This window comes from Rhizophagus irregularis, chromosome 19, assembly GCF_026210795.1.
Source record: "Rhizophagus irregularis chromosome 19, complete sequence".
Lineage (NCBI taxonomy): Eukaryota > Fungi > Glomeromycota > Glomeromycetes > Glomerales > Glomeraceae > Rhizophagus > Rhizophagus irregularis.
The window spans coordinates 3,193,172-3,210,022 of record NC_089447.1 but is presented as its reverse complement, the minus strand read 5'-3'; the positions used below and the strand labels follow the sequence as shown (position 1 = coordinate 3,210,022).

The following is a 16,851-nucleotide window of genomic DNA, read 5'->3' as shown; positions in this document are numbered from 1 at the left end:
GTTGACGATCATTAATAAATAAAGTTTGTGTAACCTATCATGCCAATCAATCTTTAAGTAAATTAAGCTATATATATATAATAATAAAAAAAAAAAATTTACCGTTTATTCTTTATATGCTTTTCGACACGTTTTTATAATTTTTTTTGTTATTTTAATATCTAAAATAAAAATATTATTATTTAAACTTTACACACTTTTTTACCTACATGTCGATGATTGAACTTTTAAACGTATTTGAAAGCTCGTAAATACCACCCAAATATATGTATTTCGTAGCTATTTTTCGTTTTACGTAAAAAAAAGTTGACGTTTTGACTGCCGATTTTGTAAAAACTGCAAAATTTCGTTTTTGTATATATGATAACAAGGTAAAACATAAATTAAATCAAGAATAACTTGTTTATTTAACTTTGTAAATATTATAGAATAATAATACAAGAATTTATTTGATTTAATTATTATTTATTAATACGATAATTCCACCAACCATATACCCTTTTCTTATCCCATTCAGCTCCAAGTAATTGAAGCGTCTCATCATATATATGGCTTGGAATCTTTTCATAAGCCAACAGACGTTCCAGTATTTGCTCTTCATGCGCAAGTACTTTTCTTCGTCTTTTGGAAGTCTGGTTATTATTGTCATTAATATGTAGCTAAAGTGGCAGATGTGTAGGAGAATTAGGCATGATTTAAGTCCACACAAAATTTTGCGCATACAGCATACCTCCAGTTGATCATTATTTAGAGGTATTTTGTCACGCCTTTGTGTCTCCCTTTCAATTCTCTTTGCTTCCCTTTCATTTCTCTTTGTTTCAGCATAGTCTTTGTACTTTGTTCGGCGAACTTCTAATGCGCGTCTTCCCTGTGCGTTTCGAGGTTCACTTTTTATCACATCTTGTTTGTAAATTATCTGCATTCGTTCCAAGCCATTTTCATAACATGCAAGTAATTTTTCATATCCTGTTTTGTGTATTTCAGGTAAAGCTCCGAACGGTTCGGGCCAAACTGGGGAACCGATCCGAAACCGGCTCAAAATTCGGTTCGGTTCGGTTCGGGTATTAGAACCGAAAAACTGGCGGTTCGGTTCAGTTTAATCCGATTTTTATAAAAATGCGAAAAATCGAATAACCGGCCATCTAGTGATCGTATAAAGTCGAGCCATATATCATTGGATTCGTCTCGACAAGACGCGTCGAATGGTGGTAAGATCATGTCTCTAGCATCGATAGACCACACGTTAACCCACGCTAAATGATTTATAAATAATTGGAATTAGCAAGCTATCTATCGGTGCTAGAGACATGATCTTAGCACCATTCGACGCGTCTCAGTGAGACGAATCCAATGAATATAAATTCGTTCGTGTACGACCACTGCATGGCGAATAATATCAAGTTTCGCATTTTTTTAAAATTTTCGAGCGTTAAAAATTAAAAATTCCGATACATGAATTTATTTGTCGTCCAATGGTCATACAAATATGAATTAGGACTCATTGGATTCGTCTCGATGAGACGAGTCGAATGGTGGTGAGATCATGTCTCTAGCATTAATAAATCGTAAGTTAATTCACGCTAAATAATTTATAAAAAATTGGCATTAGCAAGCTATCTATCGATGCTAGAGACGTGATCTTACCACCATTCGACTCGTCTCATCGAGACGAATCCAATGAGTCCTAATTCATATTTGTACGACCATTGGACGACAAATAAATTCATGTATCGGAATTTTTAATTTTTAACGCTCGAAAATTTTAAAAAAATGCGAAACTTGATATTATTCGCCATCCAGTGGTTGTACACGAACGAATTTATATTCATTGGATTCGTCTCACTGAGACGCGTCGAATGGTGCTAAGATCATGTCTCTAGCACTGATAGATAGCTTGCTAATTCCAATTATTTATAAATCATTTAGCGTGGGTTAACGTGTGGTCTATCGATGCTAGAGACATGATCTTACCACCATTCGACGCGTCTTGTCGAGACGAATCCAATGATATATGGCTCGACTTTATACGATCACTAGATGGCCGGCCATTCGATTTTTCGCATTTTTATAAAAATCGGATTAAACTGAACCGAACTGCCGGTTTTTCGGTTCGGTTCTTACGGATTTCGGCTCTAATCCGAACCGTCTATAATCTGGACCAAACCGACCCGTTCGGAGCTTTAATTTCAGGTGGCTTGAGATCTTTAAAAATCTGATGTGACAATGGATCTGTCATGTCAAAAATCATAACTAAGTCTTCTACTAATTCCCATAAGGCCTTTCTTCTGGAATTGATGGCACGTTCACTCTGAGAAATTGAAGTGTCCTCGAGATATTCGCTTAGGAGTAGGTCAACTCTCTCTCTTTCTGATTGAGCTGCTTTAATATTTGCTTTTAATTTCATTTCATCAATAATATTTCCACTAATATTTTGTTTTATAAAATGAACTCCAAAGGTCTCAAGCGCTTCATCAAAACCAAAACAAACAGGCTTTTGATTTTCACTTCCATCATCATCAATGTTCTTTGGTATCCTAAATGCTCCAACGTGTTGCAAAATTTCATTCAATTTTGGATACTTAGTTAGGGTAGAGAGATGTTGAGCGATAGCTACTGCGTAATTTGATTTACCCGCACTTGGAAAAAGAGGTAATGCTGCAGCAAGAGCATCTCGTTGCAAATTATGATTTCCAATTCTCATTCCTATTCGGTGTGCTTTCCATATTCCAGCCCACTGATAATAAAGATACCAAATTTTTAGAAAAATATTGGTGTCAGTATTTTCGTTCATTATTTCAGACAAATTAATATTTTTTCTCTTTGTAAATATATTAATTGAAACTCCAACTGCCACCCACAAAAAGTCTAAGACTCTAGATGTCGTTCGATAATCAACAGCTGCCTCAAACTTGTCCAGAAATTGAACACCTAATCTTCTTGCTAAATTTAGCAGTCCGTAACTAGAGAACAACACAATTAGAACTGAACAGAAGTCTTTGGAGGTGTGCCATTGTCCAAGCAATGGTCTCAATTGAGGCCATTGCTCTTGGCATCTAACTAACCGACGATAAATAGCTTCATCAGCAACTATATCAAGGTATGCAGTCTCTTGCAAATTAAAATCGGCTTTGTACATAGTGGCAGCTCCTAAAATTGCTTGGTCTGAATTTGGATTATCCCCTGGTTCAAGAATTACAACGTGGGAAGAAGAACCTTTACAGCCATGTTCAAATTTCTCTAGTATAGCTTTTTTAATTATTTCCACATCAAAATTTTGATTGTATTCTAAATTGCCTTCATTTGTACTTCGAAAATCTAGCAAATTTTCTAATATACTTTGAAATCCATCCAGAGCTTCTTGCGTAGTAAAATTCATACCAAATATACGATTGTCTTCTTCCAAGGTAATTAATTCTTCTTGACACGTTGCCAGATAATTAGGAATTACTGATTGGAATGCCATTCTTAAGGTTGCATGTGAGCTGTTTCTTGTAGTGTCATATATATTTCCAAAGGAGAATGTTTTTTGTTTGAAATCTATGTTATCTATGACTGCAAGATTCCATATATCTAATTTTTGGTATAATCTTTGTGTAGGAACAGCATTATTAATTCGCTCTTTTTCTAGATTTCTTTCATGACGTTCGCTATGTCCTACTATATTCCATAATGACAGGAGACGATGAAGTGATGATAATAATTTTGGTTTGCGTGCCAGACTGCTTAGCACATTAGTTAACCAAATATTACATGAAGGAAATGCTATACCAGTGAGAACAGAAACAAAAAATGTAACAATTTTCATAATTATATTTTCAGGCAAAGTTTTAATGGCTTATCCTCGTTGTTTTCTTTTTCTATTATTAACAGCTAGTTTTCGTTTATAGATCTCCATTAACATTCCCCCAAAAAACTCTGTGATGAAATTTGGAAATGCATGATAATATTCAAAAAGTGATCCTGGTGAGCTCAGTAATTCTTTTTTCTCATTCGTTGCTTCACGTGATTTCCAGAGCTTAATTCCGAATTTTCGTCCCAAACTTTCACAATTAATTGTTTCTATATCAACATCTTGTAATTTATTTTTTGAAAATGTATCAAGAAAAAGAATTTGTATGACGAAAAGGCTAAGAGTTTCGTCAGATTTTGTCAATGAAGATGTAGTTTTAGTTAAAGGTGTAGGGAGAAAAGGGAGAATAGCTTCTACAATAGAATTCAAAATTTCTTTTTTTTTTGAATCTTCATCTGTATATGAAATCTTAATAAGCCAATTTGCAATAAAATTGATTCCTTTTGTGACATCTTGTTCATGTAATCTATCACAGTTTGATTTTTTACCTCGACCTGTACGTTTGTGAATATGCCCGCCCAATCGTTCATAACAACTGCAACAGATACATCTTGGTTTATTTATTTTTAAAGATTGTTCTGACAGGAAAGTTTCCTTCAATGCATTACAATATACCAATCCATTGCAGGGTACTTGAACATTTCGTCCATTAACCAACCAGGAATGGTTACTGCATCCTTCCCCCTCGGCTATAGAAAGTTATATATTGTTTGCATCCTATACATCTTCGATGTTGAATTATAGCATCTGAAGTTGTAAATTCTTTTGATATTTTATCTTTAGGATTGTGAATTTGATTTTGATCATATAAAAAATGTGAATCACAAACTCCTAAATAATTATTGTTGACTTGTTGAACTGCATCTCGATCTATTTGCCATGTTCCATATAAATTTCGTATCTTTCTAAGCTTGTAAGTTTCGCCACATCGTTTAATCGTACCTTGAATATTATCAATTATTACACAAGGTGTTATTGACGAAACAGATTGTACATTGGATTGTTTGCAAGTGGGTCCTCCATCCATATCATTTGGAATTATTTCATTCCTTTCTCCTTCATATTGATTGTTGGTGTTTTGTTCATCATCACTATTATTGTTTTGTTCTAATAACTCTGCCTCAATTTCACTATCATATTCACCCGCATATGATTCTATTTCACTATCTTCTTCATTTTCATGAGCTAACATTTCATTTAACGCATTGCTAAACCTAAAGGAAAGCTGGTCAAAACTATCCACCTCAAAAAATTCTCCAAATATTTCGTTTTCACCATCCCTTCCAACATTTTTCAATTCAAATTCTCGTGGTAACATAGAATTATTGTCAATTTCAAAGTTCAACATTGTAAAATATTATAAATTTATTAACTTCGCGTTAAAATGGCACCAAAGAGATAAAAACTTTAATTTATTTTTATTTATTTACTATACGAATAAACAAATAATGAAAAGAAGAAAAGATTGAACAGAATAAAATTTAAAAATATAAAAAAGTTCTTACGAACTTGTAAATAACTGTTTACATTGTAGAAACATGTCCTTTTTCGTAAAAATATAAAAGTTTTATTTATTTACTATATAAACAAACAAAAATGAGTAACTTTCTTTGGACAGATTGAACTGAATAAACTTAATTTTTGAATTTTTAAAATATATAAAAATATTTTTAAGACCCTAACGAACATGCTAATAATTATTTATAATAGTGTTACATTGTACAAATGTGATGTTACCCAAACTTAAAATTTTCGATTTTAACTAAATTTAAGCCGGCATTATAAATTTGCGAAACTTTCGGCCAGCGTTACAAAAATTCTGGCCAGCATTATGTTTTAAAGATCGTCAATTTTTAACTAATTGAACTAATTCTAGCCAATAAAATTTTACATACGTAATATACACCTAAAGACAATGTTACGCTAAAAATTTTTATTATGATATCATAGTACAAAAAAACTCCTTATCGATTGTGTGACATTTCCACTGACTGTTATATACTTTTCAAAATACCTTATTTCTCTCTCTAATAAATTGGTTTATATATTGTCTTGCTTTTTCTAATGCTATTGACTATTGTTCATTAAATTGATTTAAATTTGAAATAAAAGGCCATATATATACATTTTATTTTGCAAAAATTTCTATAATTCAGGTTGATTTTATTTATTAAATATTATTTTAAAAAAATAAATATTAATATCAATATAATTTTAAGTATTTTTTTTTTAGCTAATTTTAAGATATCTTGTTTAAATTTCTTCAAAATTTTATAATTAGTTTTGCTAAATTTTACTATAGTTTTAACAAAATTTCACTACTTTAGCATTTTGTCAACTTGCTAAAACTCTTTAGTTTTTTTAGTAATTTTAGTTAATTTTCATATATTTATTTTTTATATACTATTTTATTTAAAATTAAGAATTTTTATTAACTATTTGTTATTTATATGATAAATTAGAAATTCAAAATATTATTGTTAAATACAGAATTTTGGTATCATATTAAATAAAAAATTATTCATATTATAATTTAATAAATCTTAAAAATAAAAAATAATAAATTATTACTATGAAAGAAAATAATAGAACTCTTTCTAACGATCATATAGACTATTTTTTTCTAAGAAAATATCAGCAACTTTTTTGTTAAAAATGGCTTCCAGCAATAACAACTGACCTCAAGTTGACTATTTAAAGGTTTAAACAACTTATTAACAACCTCAAAGATGGTTCTTTTCTTGATTTTTTAAAGGTTAGCCTAAGAGAATATATCGCTGACAACATAAGTGAAAGACACATAGTAGATACCATTAAATATACTGCTAGCAATGATTTAACCTCTTATGAAACTCTCTTATCTGAATTTCAAGATGTTTTCAATACCTTTAGAGTGAAAAACCTCATCAAACTTTACCACTTCCTCTTTATTGTACTTACGTACTCTCAACATTTTCAACTTTTGCTTCATCAAGGGGTTGACAAAATTTGAAAGGAAAATTTGATGATGTCATCATAACAATTCAATTACGTGTCCAGTTCTACAGATAATACCTTGATGAATATGAAAATTTATGCATAGCCTGAATCCTAATCATAATTACAGAAGGACCCTGGAAAATACTTATATAGGTAAGATCCCAAAAATATTTTTTATTAGTAGCTCTAAGCATAGGTTTTTACTATAATCGCTAAGCATTGTTGATATCTAACCTTAAAAATTATATAAAAATAAGCAAATCAATCTTCTAATCTAATTAAATTTTTATTATAACACATATAATTTATAAAATATATTTATTAATTAATATATTTTATTAAATCCAATTTTAAATATGTTGTGAAGCTAAACTAAACATAATATACAAGTAGATTAACAATATTCAATTAATAAAGTTAATAAACAGTAAAAGAAAAATTCAAAATTAATACTATTATAAAAAATGTAAATTTCTCTATAACTCCATAAGTATTATACTTATACCCATAAAAATTAATATGTAGGTAGTTTCGACCTTGCTGAACAATTTCAATTAATTTAGAAAGTCGATTTCATTTGACCAAAGAGGTGTAATTACGATCTGAAGTTGTAAACGGAGAAATAAAAAACTCAGAAGTTAGTACCGTTATGAAAAATGCACTTTTCTCCATAAGTATTATACCCACACTCATGAAAATTAATATATAAGTAGTTTCGACCTTGCTGAACAACTTTCAATTAATTTAGAAAGTCGATTTCATTTGACTGAAGTAGTGTAATTACGCTCTGAAGTTATAAACAAAAAAGTGAAAAATTTAAAAGTTATTACCGTTAAAAAAAATATGCTTTTCTATATAAATATCATACTTAGCCTTATGAAAATTAAAATACAAGTAGATTTAACTTGCTGAACAAACTTACTTAAGCATAAAAGATAATTGATATAACCAAAGTGGTAAGTAGTGAAATTATATTTTAAAGTAAAACATATTTATAGTAATTTTATTTAACAAAATAAACATGTATAATATAGTAATTTTATATTAAAAATAATACACTGAGTTTAATAAAAATTAAAAAGATACTATTGACAGATAATTAATAAAACATTGAAAAAAAAAATGAAATTTCATCAAAAAAAAATTTTTGTTTATATATTTATAGCATAGCGGGCTTTCTCATTTATCACGTTAATTTGCCGATCATTTTCCAATTTTATCACATGATATAAAATGCCGTTACAAGACATTGCATAAAATTCTACATATTAATATGACCTCAAATATTGCAAATAAATTTATTGCACTTTAAATTTTAATCATACAAAGTTTTATTCAAATTGAATTATTATTGACCGATTTTTACAAGTAGTAACTTTTAATTTAATGCATTTTACGTAATTTTTTAATATAAATGATTGGCAGATTTAAAAACTCACATAATAATCGTACTTTAAATCTTGCAAACTAATAAATATTAATAAAATATATTTGCAAAAAAAATTTTATTAGAATCTGGAATAAAATTCAAGAATTTTAATATGTACCTTCCATATAAATTAAAAATCCATTATAATTCCTGTTGCAAAATCATAAATAACTCAACATATATGCATGCTAGAAAAATGAATTTATATTTATTTGAAAGGAGAGAATGAGATCTATCCAAAAAGTTAAAAATCGTATTGATTGAATCATTGGTTCCTTAATAAATACGCTCAACACATTTACTATCAATTTGACATAAACTCTTGCATTTGAACATAAATATCTCCTTATCTAATGATTCAATTTGCATGATTTTTGATTCCAAAATTAGAGCCCATTTACACCTTTTAAAGGAATATAAAATTATTCATTTAGCATATGTGTATGTTGATAAATTAACGATAATGTCATTACAATCAAAACCTGACACAAAATTTAAATTATAGTTCTTACCAATAATTGTAGCCATAAAACTCCTTTCACTTTATTTAAAGGATGTTGTTTAAGCTTTTAATAGAATATACTGATGAAATTCATAAGTCAACTCCTAAAAAAGAGAAAGAAATAATTAGTTTATTAATAAAGGAAAAAAAAATTCTAAAAATCCTATCTGATCCTTTAAATGGTAAGGAGTTCTATCAATAAAGAATTTTTTTGACACTAAACTTATTTAAAACTTTATAACTTACTTTACTAAAAATGGCCAATTTTTTGAAATGATTTTGTAATAATTTTGAAATACTACAAAAATACATTTAATACATCAAAATGGTTTTATTGTATTTTTGTTATTATTTTGTAATTATATTGTATCTAGGTCTATAAAAATAACTCATAATAATATCACAATAATTTTTTAATGTTTTTGTTATTATTTTATTATTATAATATAATTAACTTTGATATTATTTTAATATTTTAATCTCAAAAATACCTCAAATATATCTTAATATATTTTAAAAATTTTACAAAATAATTGCACAATTGTTTTGAAAGCCATTGTATTTAGGTCTATAAAAATATTTCAAAAAATTGGCCATTTTTAGTAAAGTACGGTTTGGGACATGATAAATCATCAAATAAATTTGCTCAAATTAAAAATTTTATAAAAAGTTTTTTAGTGCATATTTTTAAAATATCTCAACGTAATTTAATAGATACTAACCATAGTTGCATAATGACGTTGAGTTTTTCCTAATTGGATATTTAGCTCAAAAGTTATAAATCTGTTAATCTCCGGTATTTTTATAAGAAATGACGGAACTTGAAACATATAATTCTGGCCAGAATTAGCCAAAATTTCATAAATCGGGCCAGCATTTATCATATATATTGAGACAATACGACACAGTTCAGATTATGTAGATCATAAATTTTTTTTCCCATGCTACGTCCAAATAAAAGAATACAACAGTGCCGGGATATTGCTAAAAAATGAAAAAATTTTGTTGAAGTTACTGATATTTCAAGTTCAGATGATGGAAACAGCATAGAAAATGAAGTTGGGTGGATTGATAACAAAATCGAAAATGAGGCAGATCAGATTTTTTCAACTTTAATGAAAAATATGGAAACTTTGAAAAAGTTTAAGCGTCCATTAGTTAATTTAGGAAATTCTCGCACAACTAAATATCGGAAAAAAATAAAAGCATCAGAAAATCAGAAAAAAAATGGACAAACACTTTTTCAACTATTATCTAAAAAAAGTTCTCAAGAAAATTTAGGTAGTGAGTTACAGGATATTGATAATCAAAATGAAGGAGAACTTAAAGAGAAAAATGGTGAAGAACCTATAAAATATATACCTTTTATTTAAAAAATTGAAGATAAGCTAAAAATCGAAGATCAACAGTTAACATCAGGACATAAAATGCGGCTAAAAGCAACCCAATATTATTTTCACCTTCTTGAAAGAGGACATTCAAAGTTGAATGCAAGTCAAATGGTTGCAGAAATGTTAAATCGTGGAGTATGGTTTGCACGTTGTGTTAGAAGTTGGGCTAAGGCATTCAAAAACTATGGTGATATTCCCAAAGATAATCGTAGACAATATTTTAAAGGAAGCAGTCTTATTGATGACGAAGACATTCAATTAAAAGTAGCTTCATATTTGCGCCAACACAAATTTGATGTTACTGTTAATAGTTTTTGCAATTTTGTCAATGAAGAAATCCTACCTTCCATCGGTATAGAAAATAAAACAACAATCAGGTAAAATTTAAGTTATCCATACCATATACCTATAATAATAATAATATCTTATTGTTTTATTTCGGTGAAAAAACTGCAACTCGATGGTTAAAAAAAATGGGATTTACATTTAGCCGTTATGCAAAAGGTATGTATGTTGATGGCCACAAAAGAGATGATGTTATTGCATATCAGAAAGAATTTCTTGAAACTATGGAAAGGTAATATATTTTTCTATTAATAAAAACAAAAAATAAGCTTTTTAATTAATTTTAATTTTATTTATAGGTATCAAAGCTTAATGCCAAAGTTTATTGGTGAGGAATGTGAAACTCAAGTTAATCCTGAATTAGAAGGTGATGAACGCTTACACATTTTTGTAACCCATGATGAGACAACCTTTCAATCAAATGATGGTCAAAAATCTGGATGGAGACCCAAAAATGAGCAGCCATTACGCAAAAAAGGACAAGGACGATCGATCCATGTAAGTGATTTCTTAACAGAAACTATCGGAAGATTGAAATTAAGTGATGATGATATGGATGATTCAATTCCACATGAAGCACGTGTTATAATTAATCCAGGAAAAAATTTTGATGGATGGTGGAATATAGATCAATTAATTGAACAAGTAAATTAATATATAATTAATATATAAGATAATTAAATTTAAGCTAATTAAAAAATTTCCGATTTAATCAATATAGATCAAAACTAGAGCAATTCCAATTTTTGAAAAAACACACCCGGGAATGGTTGCAGTATTTGCTTTTGATAATTCCTCTAGCCATGCAAAATTAGCTGATGACACTCTTAATGCAGCAAATATGAATCTCAATCCTGGCGGAAAACAACCGATTATGCGTGATACCATTTTTAATGGACAAGTTCAAAGTATGGTGTTTCCTGATGATTATCCAGATGAAAAACTTTGTGGAAAACCGAAGGGAATGAAAGTAATTTTACAAGAACGTGGTTTATGGGGATCTGGATTAAAAGGGTTCTGTGGTAATAAAGAGATATCATTAGAGAACCCAAGATGTTGTGCACGTCATGTTTTAGCTACTCAAGAAGATTTTCTTAATCAAAAACCAATTTTACAGGAAATAATTGAAGGACTTGGACATAAAGTTATATTTTATCCGAAGTTCCATTGTGAACTCAACTATATTGAGATGTACTGGGGAGCGGCAAAAAGGTATGCTCGGCAGCATTGCACTTACACTTGGAAAGGCTTGCAGGAAACAGTTCCACAAGCACTAGATTCAGTTCCGTTAAGCCATATCCGAAAGTATGCACGAAAATCAGCAAAATTTATGGAATGTTATCGAAGGGGTTTAACAGGTGTGCAAGCTGATTATGTATTAAAAAAATATAAATCACATCGAGCTGTTCCGGATTTTATTTTTGAAAATATAGATGAATTAATAAAGTAAGATAGTTCCCAATATGGTTAATGTGCTACTTAATTTTTAACGAATAAAAAATTAGAATCATGATTATCACGTGATTTCTTAAAAATTTCAATTTGAAATATTCGTGTAATACTTGATGATTTATTGTGTCTCCGACTATACACAGTTAAGAACCTGGAGTATTCAAACATATCTTTATTTGATTCCAACTATTTTTTGTCAAAAATTCTTTGTAAAGTCAAATAATATAAACATACTATACTTAGTATTTTCATTTTATAAGAAGGTTTCAAGTATTTATAACTTCTGGATTCCACTTCCAATAGCCAGATTCCTTTGTAATACGTTTAAACAAGACCTGAAGAATCAATTTTTTTTATCGTCCTTCGCTATTAAATTTTTTGTGGCACAATTAAAATAAATTAGTACAGCTATCATATGTGCAATACATATGATACCCAGCCAATAAAATACATATCTATATACAAACAATTATGTCAGTGTTACGTCATTTAAAAATTACTAGAAAATGTGAATTTTAGTTATTTATTATGGCGCCATAACAGATAATTTATTAATAAAAAACTAAAAATAATACATATGCTGATCATTATGTGATTATTCAAAAATCGGAAAGCCTGCTATGTTTATATTTATATAAAATTGTAAAATGTGATACAAAATTAACACTCACCGTTAGTGAAAATAAAATAAAAATTAATTATAAATTTAATATATAATATTTTAAAAAAGTTATATAAATACGAAAAATAAGCAATTAAAAACTCTTAGTATTTTAAATAATACCAAAAATATGCAATTTAATTATCTTACATAGTATAAAATTTTCTTAAAATTAAGCATTATAAAATTCTTACATCTTAAAACTTTACTATGTTGACTAAGCATCTTGATACCTTACATATATAAGCATTTTCTGGGGTCCTATTACAGAATACAGATGGATGTAGCACAAATTGAGTCAGAAGTAGCACAAATTGTCCATTAATCTACCAATCATTCTCAAAGCAGATGCTATACCTTTTACTCCTAAAGGAAAAGGAACAAAGCAAATTTTCTATGTGAAAGTAGTCAAACAGAACTCGAATAGTGACTCCAGCAGACCGAGCTTACCTTCTTTTAACATGGATAAAAAGAAGAAAAAACTGCACCCATTTCAAAAACTAACTTGTCTAGTACTAGCCATAAAACTCTCAAGAAACAACCAGCTACATCAGCACCCAAAACAATTAGCACTGTGATGACTGGATATAATCTGAATTTATTTTTTTTTTTTTTTGCAAGGTAGTGCAATTTGTGAGTTTATTAATTATATATAAGAATACAAAAGCATCTGTTATATAACTAATTTATTAAAACTCCAAACCAGTTCCCCATCCATAAGATTGCTCCTGTGCCCTACCATCACCTTATAAAATTCACCTATATCCTTCTATAGTTACTATTGAATTATATAGGATCACCATATTATAAGATTTCAGTATATGCTTCCACTACCCTCTAAACAAAGAAAAAAAAAGGGTTATGTTATATTTATATATTTTTTTGTTGTTATATACTTTCCAAAATACCCTATTTCCCTCTTTAATAAATTGATTTATATATTGTCTTGCTTTTTCTAATGCTATTGACCATTGTTCATTATGTTTTAATATTTTCCTCTTTTCCAAATCATATATGCCATCCTCTGTCTGTAAAGTTAGAATCCTTTTATATACAATACGTTGATGTGCTAATGGTTTTTTTCTTAAGTCTTGTTTTTTTATACCCTTGGTATGCTCCCATTCTGCTGTTACCTTGCAACGTAGTTGCCAAATAATATTGTAAAATTCATTAACAAATACTTCTAGAAAGAGGGCTGCAATAGTTAATGCTATTCTTTTTGTCTTGACAATAATTTTGAGCTCCCTGTATTTTTCTTTTGGAAAGAAACTTCTTATCATTAAATGAATATGCGGAATGGGTAAATCAAGATTAGCATCAATAGTATGGGCAAAGAAGTTTCTGTTCCATATGAGTAATTGTTGTATATCTTCCTGATTTAATTGAATATTTTTTTCTTGTAATAAGAAGTTCTTGATTGTTTGATTACATTTACATACAGTATTGTTAGCTATAGTTATCCATTTATCACTGAGCTGTTTGCAGTATATCATATGATCATCATCTTCATTTTCTTCAAGACAAAACCTGCACTTTACATCTCCATATAAGTCATATCTTCTTTCTTTCATGATTTCTAAAATTGGAAGCAAATAATTTAAAAGTTTCAAGTGTTTGATAAATCTGTCATTTATCATTGATGTTGTGCAGTTAGATCCTGTGTTTTTTTTAAATAATGTCCAGGTGACTTCTTCTTCTATTGTGTCAGTTGTGTCTGAAAATACTGATCTATGTGTACGATTGAGGGACCATGCTGCGTCTAATGTGGATTCACACAAATTATCTATGAATTTTCTGATGTGCCTGTCAACTCTTATACCATCCCAATAAATGTCATATATTAAATCTTTTTGTTGTGAATCTTTAATTTTGATGCAAGTTAAACTATTAGTATCATTTTTCGCTACCCTATCTGCTTCTTCATTGCCTTTGACTCCAGAATGACCTTTGACTTTTACTAACTTTATTTCTAACCGTTTGCTGTCAATAAGGTTAATTATACAACTTACTATGCTGTAGTTGTTGCATTTGCACCAAATTCTTGTTTTGTTTTTTCCATTTGTTAAATTTGTTCTTATGTAGTTGATACTATCTATAGCAGCTTGTGAGTCAGTAAGGATATTTGCTTTCTGACCTGTTTGTAAAACCAATATAGCTGACAAGATGGCTCCTAATTCTGCACGTGTGGATGAGGGCCAGTCTGTGATTGAACTACTACACTCCAGTATTACTTCGTCTTTACTATTCAGTATCACCCAGCCTGTACCCATGTATTTTGTAAAAGTGTTAGAACTATTGTTAAAGCGGTTTGTTAATGAGCCATCTGTGTAAATATTAATCATGTCAGATGGGTTAAAGGTTGATCTTATTTGTTGTAGCAACGCTATATGCTGTGTCGTGGCTTCATTGTTCACTAACGTGTTTTGTATTAGAGCCGTGTCATAGTCTACCATTTGTATGTAACTGGGGCTATGCTCTACATTTTGTTGTAATTGTGGGTAGCCTCTGGTTTCTATAATGTCCTTGATTATTCTAGTATCTGGATCAGTTCGGTATTTGGATACTCTATTTATACATGTTAACGACGTGCGGTCTTTATTGAAGAAGCAACCACGGTTTTCTTTGTTGACCCTTCTGTCGTTTAGTGAGCAACCTCCACATCGCTTAATTAATTTATATGGCACTTCGTTGTCCATTCTCTGCTCACTGTCAGCTGTGGTCCAATGTTGTATCGTATGTTTACCTGTTTGAAGTTTTTTGTTAATTTGTCCAAATGTTAACGTATAATCTTGTTGCATATGGACGAATTCTTTTTTTCTATTATCTGTAGATGGTAACTTCTTTGGCATCCTGAACGCCTGTGCGTTTTTTAAATACATTCCATCATTTTCTAATCTATTTTCTGAGTCAAAGGGCGCCTTATCCGTCATATAATAGTTTTTTAGGTTGGGTGCCTTTTGTATGATATCTGTTAGTGAATTAAACCATTGCGGAGTCCTGCCTCTTGCTGGTCTTTTATTGATGTCACAGATTTGTTGCCATGTGACTGTGTCCGAAGCGTCCTGATTAACTAATTGTAATGCACCGTAGATCGACATAGATGCAGCTTTTCTTATAATGAATTCTTTGTCTTTCCTGTGCATCTTTGACGCTTGTTGATATACAAAGTTTCTTACGTTCGGTCCTATTAGTGGTATGTCCCATTCTTCGTTATCTGTTAATGGTTGAAATTTAAATAAGTAGTCGTGTGCTTTTCTCATTACGTTGTAGGCGTGATTGTTAGGCATTTTGTTGAGAACTGTGACGTCCGGCTCCATCAATAAAATGCAAGACGTTATATTTAATATTAGTTGCGCCTTTTTTAATCTCATTTTAACTACGTCCGCCTGTTTCGATTGCGAGTTAATGGTGACTAGGAATTCTGATATTTGCGCTGCTATTTGATTTCTCCACAGGTTCTTTAATTTGCCTTGTGCTGAGTGGAGAAGAATGTTGTCATGACAGTTGCTGGGCAGTCGCGTCTTATGTTTAATTGTTTGCATAACCGGCTTAAAAATTTCCTCATATTTTTTGTCTTCCCACACGGTTGTTTTAAGCCTATATTCTAGTCGCGGGAGTAAAACAGTGTTAATAATGTAGATCGCTTGCGCATGTGTTATGTGTTTGTGTCTAATCGCCCCTACTATTGTCGATATCTCTTTCTTTACTATAGCTTCTATGTGTTTGTCTCCTTTGTCTGCTTTGAACCATACTCCCAGAATGCGTATTGGAACTGATCCCTTGTTGACAAACACTTTGTCGTTATTTTTCCCTATCTCCAAGAACCTTTCATTTTCGTTGCTTTCTTCCGGATTTACAACGATAATTTCAGTTTTTTCCCCGTTAATTTTTATGTCATTGATATCAAAAAATTCGTCCGCAATTAGTAAAATTTCTTCTGCTTCATTTTTACTTTTGGCGATCCATTGTGTGTCATCTGCGTATGCCGACACGGCGGTTCGTACTGTTATTTTCCGTTTATTATTATTAAAAACGTTGTCCGGCCAATTTAGCTCCATACAGTAACCTAAAGCTTCATCTTCCTGTATTCTATGGAGGAGGGGATCGTAAAAAATTCTCCAGATCAATGGGGATATAACCTCCCCTTGGTCTATACCATCGCATGCTGTGAAAGTATCGGTTACACCGTACGCCGTGATGATCTTGATCTTACGGTTTTTGTAGATATTTATGATGAAATTA

General features: G+C 30.1%; 5 protein-coding genes across 5 annotated transcripts; 1 reads left to right on the top strand and 4 right to left on the bottom strand.

The window, feature by feature from the left end:
- Window positions 1–461: 461 nt before the first annotated feature.
- OCT59_011255 (uncharacterized protein) lies at window positions 462–922 on the bottom strand (the record flags this gene model as incomplete). The annotated part of the gene is made up of 2 exons (XM_066136379.1): window positions 462–659; window positions 731–922. The coding sequence occupies 2 exons, from the start codon at window positions 920–922 to the stop codon at window positions 462–464; spliced, it is 390 nt and encodes a 129-aa protein (XP_066001005.1).
- Window positions 923–2,146: 1,224 nt separating this feature from the next.
- Window positions 2,147–3,805, bottom strand: OCT59_011254 (uncharacterized protein; the record flags this gene model as incomplete). Its single annotated transcript, XM_066136378.1, has 1 exon — window positions 2,147–3,805. One exon carries the CDS (start codon window positions 3,803–3,805, stop codon window positions 2,147–2,149), a length of 1,659 nt encoding a protein of 552 aa, XP_066001004.1.
- Window positions 3,806–3,835: 30 nt separating this feature from the next.
- Window positions 3,836–5,198, bottom strand: OCT59_011253 (uncharacterized protein; the record flags this gene model as incomplete). The annotated part of the gene is made up of 2 exons (XM_066136377.1): window positions 3,836–4,482; window positions 4,574–5,198. 2 exons carry the CDS (start codon window positions 5,196–5,198, stop codon window positions 3,836–3,838), a joined length of 1,272 nt encoding a protein of 423 aa, XP_066001003.1.
- A 4,686-nt stretch (window positions 5,199–9,884) lies between these two features.
- OCT59_011252 (uncharacterized protein) lies at window positions 9,885–11,946 on the top strand (the record flags this gene model as incomplete). Its single annotated transcript, XM_066136376.1, has 5 exons — window positions 9,885–10,098; window positions 10,162–10,528; window positions 10,642–10,728; window positions 10,796–11,141; window positions 11,218–11,946. The coding sequence occupies 5 exons, from the start codon at window positions 9,885–9,887 to the stop codon at window positions 11,944–11,946; spliced, it is 1,743 nt and encodes a 580-aa protein (XP_066001002.1).
- Window positions 11,947–13,413: 1,467 nt separating this feature from the next.
- OCT59_011251 (uncharacterized protein) lies at window positions 13,414–14,637 on the bottom strand (the record flags this gene model as incomplete). Its single annotated transcript, XM_066136375.1, has 3 exons — window positions 13,414–13,446; window positions 13,518–14,536; window positions 14,619–14,637. The coding sequence occupies 3 exons, from the start codon at window positions 14,635–14,637 to the stop codon at window positions 13,414–13,416; spliced, it is 1,071 nt and encodes a 356-aa protein (XP_066001001.1).
- Between the last annotated feature and the right edge of the window lie 2,214 nt (window positions 14,638–16,851).